The 2817-nt window shown below is 34.6% G+C and overlaps 1 protein-coding gene across 1 annotated transcript in view; it reads right to left on the bottom strand.

Moving 5' to 3' along the window:
• LOC106884407 (integrin beta-like protein 1) overlaps positions 1 to 2817 on the bottom strand; it is a 61474-nt gene that overhangs the window by 31751 nt on the left and 26906 nt on the right. Inside the window, exon 11 of the mRNA XM_014935770.2 lies at positions 343 to 412. Coding sequence (XP_014791256.1) covers positions 343 to 412 — 70 coding nt within the window. The remainder of the gene's footprint in view (positions 1 to 342; positions 413 to 2817) is intronic.

Raw genomic sequence — 2817 nt, forward strand, 5'->3', positions numbered from 1 at the left:
ACACATGTACCCTTAATGTAGTTCTCGGGGATATTCAGCGTGACACAGTGTGACAAGGCTGACCCTATGAATTACAGGCACAACAGAAACAGGAAGTAAGAGTGAGAGAAAGTTGTGGTGAAAGAGTACAGCAGGGTTCGTCACCATCCCCTGCCAGAGCCTCGCGGAACTTAGGTGTTTTCACTCAATAAACACTCACGACGCCCAGTCTGGGAATCGAAACCGCGATCCTATGACCGCGAATCCACTGCCCTAACCACTGGGCCATTGCGCCTCCACTGACCTGGAACTAAACAACAACTAAAGTCTCTGTTTGAAATGTAACAACATAAATATACTTACAGGTTTGGTACTACAATGACAGTAGCCTTGGACACAGTTACCTCTATTTGAGCAGACAGGTGATGTACGGCTGAATAATAAAATCATAAACAAAGTTATATAAACCATTTAACATTATGATTTGTTCATCAATAGAATTAATTACTATATGATCAATTTTATTTTAACTGCTTAGATTTGGGAATAAAGGATAATCACTCATGGCCCTTTATTCTTTCAATGCCTCTGAAATGGGCAAGTGAAAAGAAAGATGTTACTCTCAAACAAGAGAGCTGTTATGAATGCTTACAACTGAGTGAATTCTGTAAAATGCTCTCGAAGAACAAATGATGGTATTAAACCAGCCAACAGATAGTGTTTACCACACTGGAACCCAGACTGTTACAAGACATCACATCCTATGCTCAAAGCAATTCCACAAATCCATCATCCTGCATTGTTACTTTATCGTTAAACCTGAAAGAGCATCAAGAAATACAACAAAGCTGTTCGTCTTATACTCTAATGATCATAACCTTGCTTTTCACCATGTCACTGACTAACTCTCTCTCTCTCTCTCTCTCTTTCTCTCTTTCTACTTCTCTCTTTCTCTCTCATCCCTCATCTATCTATCTGTCTGTCTGTCTGTCTGTCTGTCTGTCTGTATGTATGTATGTATGTATGTATATACACGTATGTATGTACATGTATGTGGTATGTACAGTCGTGTATGCTTGTCAAGAGCAGGGCTCATTAGCCACCAACAGAGCCGCAAATGCAAAATATAAGTTAGTCCTAGCGCGCACAATGTTTCTGAAAGTCGGCAATGGTCTTCCTCGGTCACGAGTGGACGGCCATCATCATGTATGTATGTATAGTTCACAGATGAGATCCAAAGACACTGTATAGAAGAGACCTAATAGTGCTCAAAAGATTCAGACTTAAACTTGAATGTCTTTACAGGGAATCATCCCACACAGTAAAGAATGACTATAAGAGAGGGATTGAGTTTAGCAGTTATAGAGGCAATTATACAAATAAACAGATAAGACACATTAAATATATTAAACATAATAAATACATCAAATGCAAAATATGTATACTTCTTTTATTCTTTTACTTGTTTCAGTAATTTCTTTCAGTGGCCATGCTGGAAATTTGTTGGATGCACATTCATTGATGTGCTGGCTGAGAGATATTTTCCTGTATTCTGGAATTCATTTGAGATTTGTGCACCGATGGTGGTGCACGAATCTCAAATTAGAATTCCGGAATACAGGAAAATACCTGTCAACCAGCACATCGATGAATGGGCATCCAACAAATTTCCCAAATTCACAACATTTCCATTATACAAATGCAAAGACAATGCTAGCCAAGATAAACGCATTAGCAAGGAAATGCATTTCATAAGAAAATATCAACCGAGTCTAAATTCTTTAAACTCGCACACATATGTATGTATATGTATGTATATATGTATGTGTGTATATATGTGTATGTGTTTATGTATGTATATGTGTATATATATGCATGTGTGTGTATGTGTGTGTGCATATATATGTGTGTATGTGTATGTATGTTTATGTGTGTATATATATATATATATATATATATATATATATATATATGCACGAGAGTGTGTATGTATCTGTATGTGTATATATATGTATATGTACATATGGGTGAGTATATATATATGTATGTGTATGTGTATATATATATATGGATATATGGATATGCAAGTTATTCATAAGAAGTAAAGATAAGGGGTTGAAGAACCCGATTTCTATTAAAACCCCAGGGGGAACAACTTCCCCATGACGACTATTATTATTACTGCTGCTAGTTACTCGACAGCTACAGTCACTCTTATAGAAAACAAGTCTTGACCACACTACTTAATTTACCATCACAGATAGTAGTCATTTGCAGTCACATACAGTAATCGAAATTACTTGCAGAAAAAAGGACAGTAAACTATGAATGTTTATTTTAATTTTAATTTTAATTTTATTTTATTAATAGCTCTTTTCTCTCTACATATTCCATTTTAGTACATATTTTTGATAAGGTTTTTTCAAAAACTGAAACATGTAAAACAAAACTAAAATATTCTTCTTTTAATGTATTTATATAAAGAAAATTAAAATGTACCTGATTTCAAGAAGGTAGCATTTTCATTCTTCTTTTTCATAAATACATACATACATACATATGTCTTGCCCGCTCACGTTTTTGGTATGCTGCTATATTTCATGTTGAGAACAATTTAGGTTTTAATAGACACAAGATGTGATCTATTTCTAGCGCATCAATTGTCCACGTTAGTGGTCGACGTTATTTTTTAAAATGTACCTTAATCCCCTGAGATTGCAGATAATATTTCTGAATCTCTTTGATTCTTTAGATGTGCTGGCCTACTGATAATTAATCGATATTAATTGATATATGACTAATTACCAGATTTTACAATAATATTTTAATACATATATA

The sequence above is a fragment of the Octopus bimaculoides genome, chromosome 1 (genome assembly GCF_001194135.2).
Source record: "Octopus bimaculoides isolate UCB-OBI-ISO-001 chromosome 1, ASM119413v2, whole genome shotgun sequence".
Taxonomy (NCBI): Eukaryota; Metazoa; Mollusca; class Cephalopoda; order Octopoda; family Octopodidae; genus Octopus; species Octopus bimaculoides.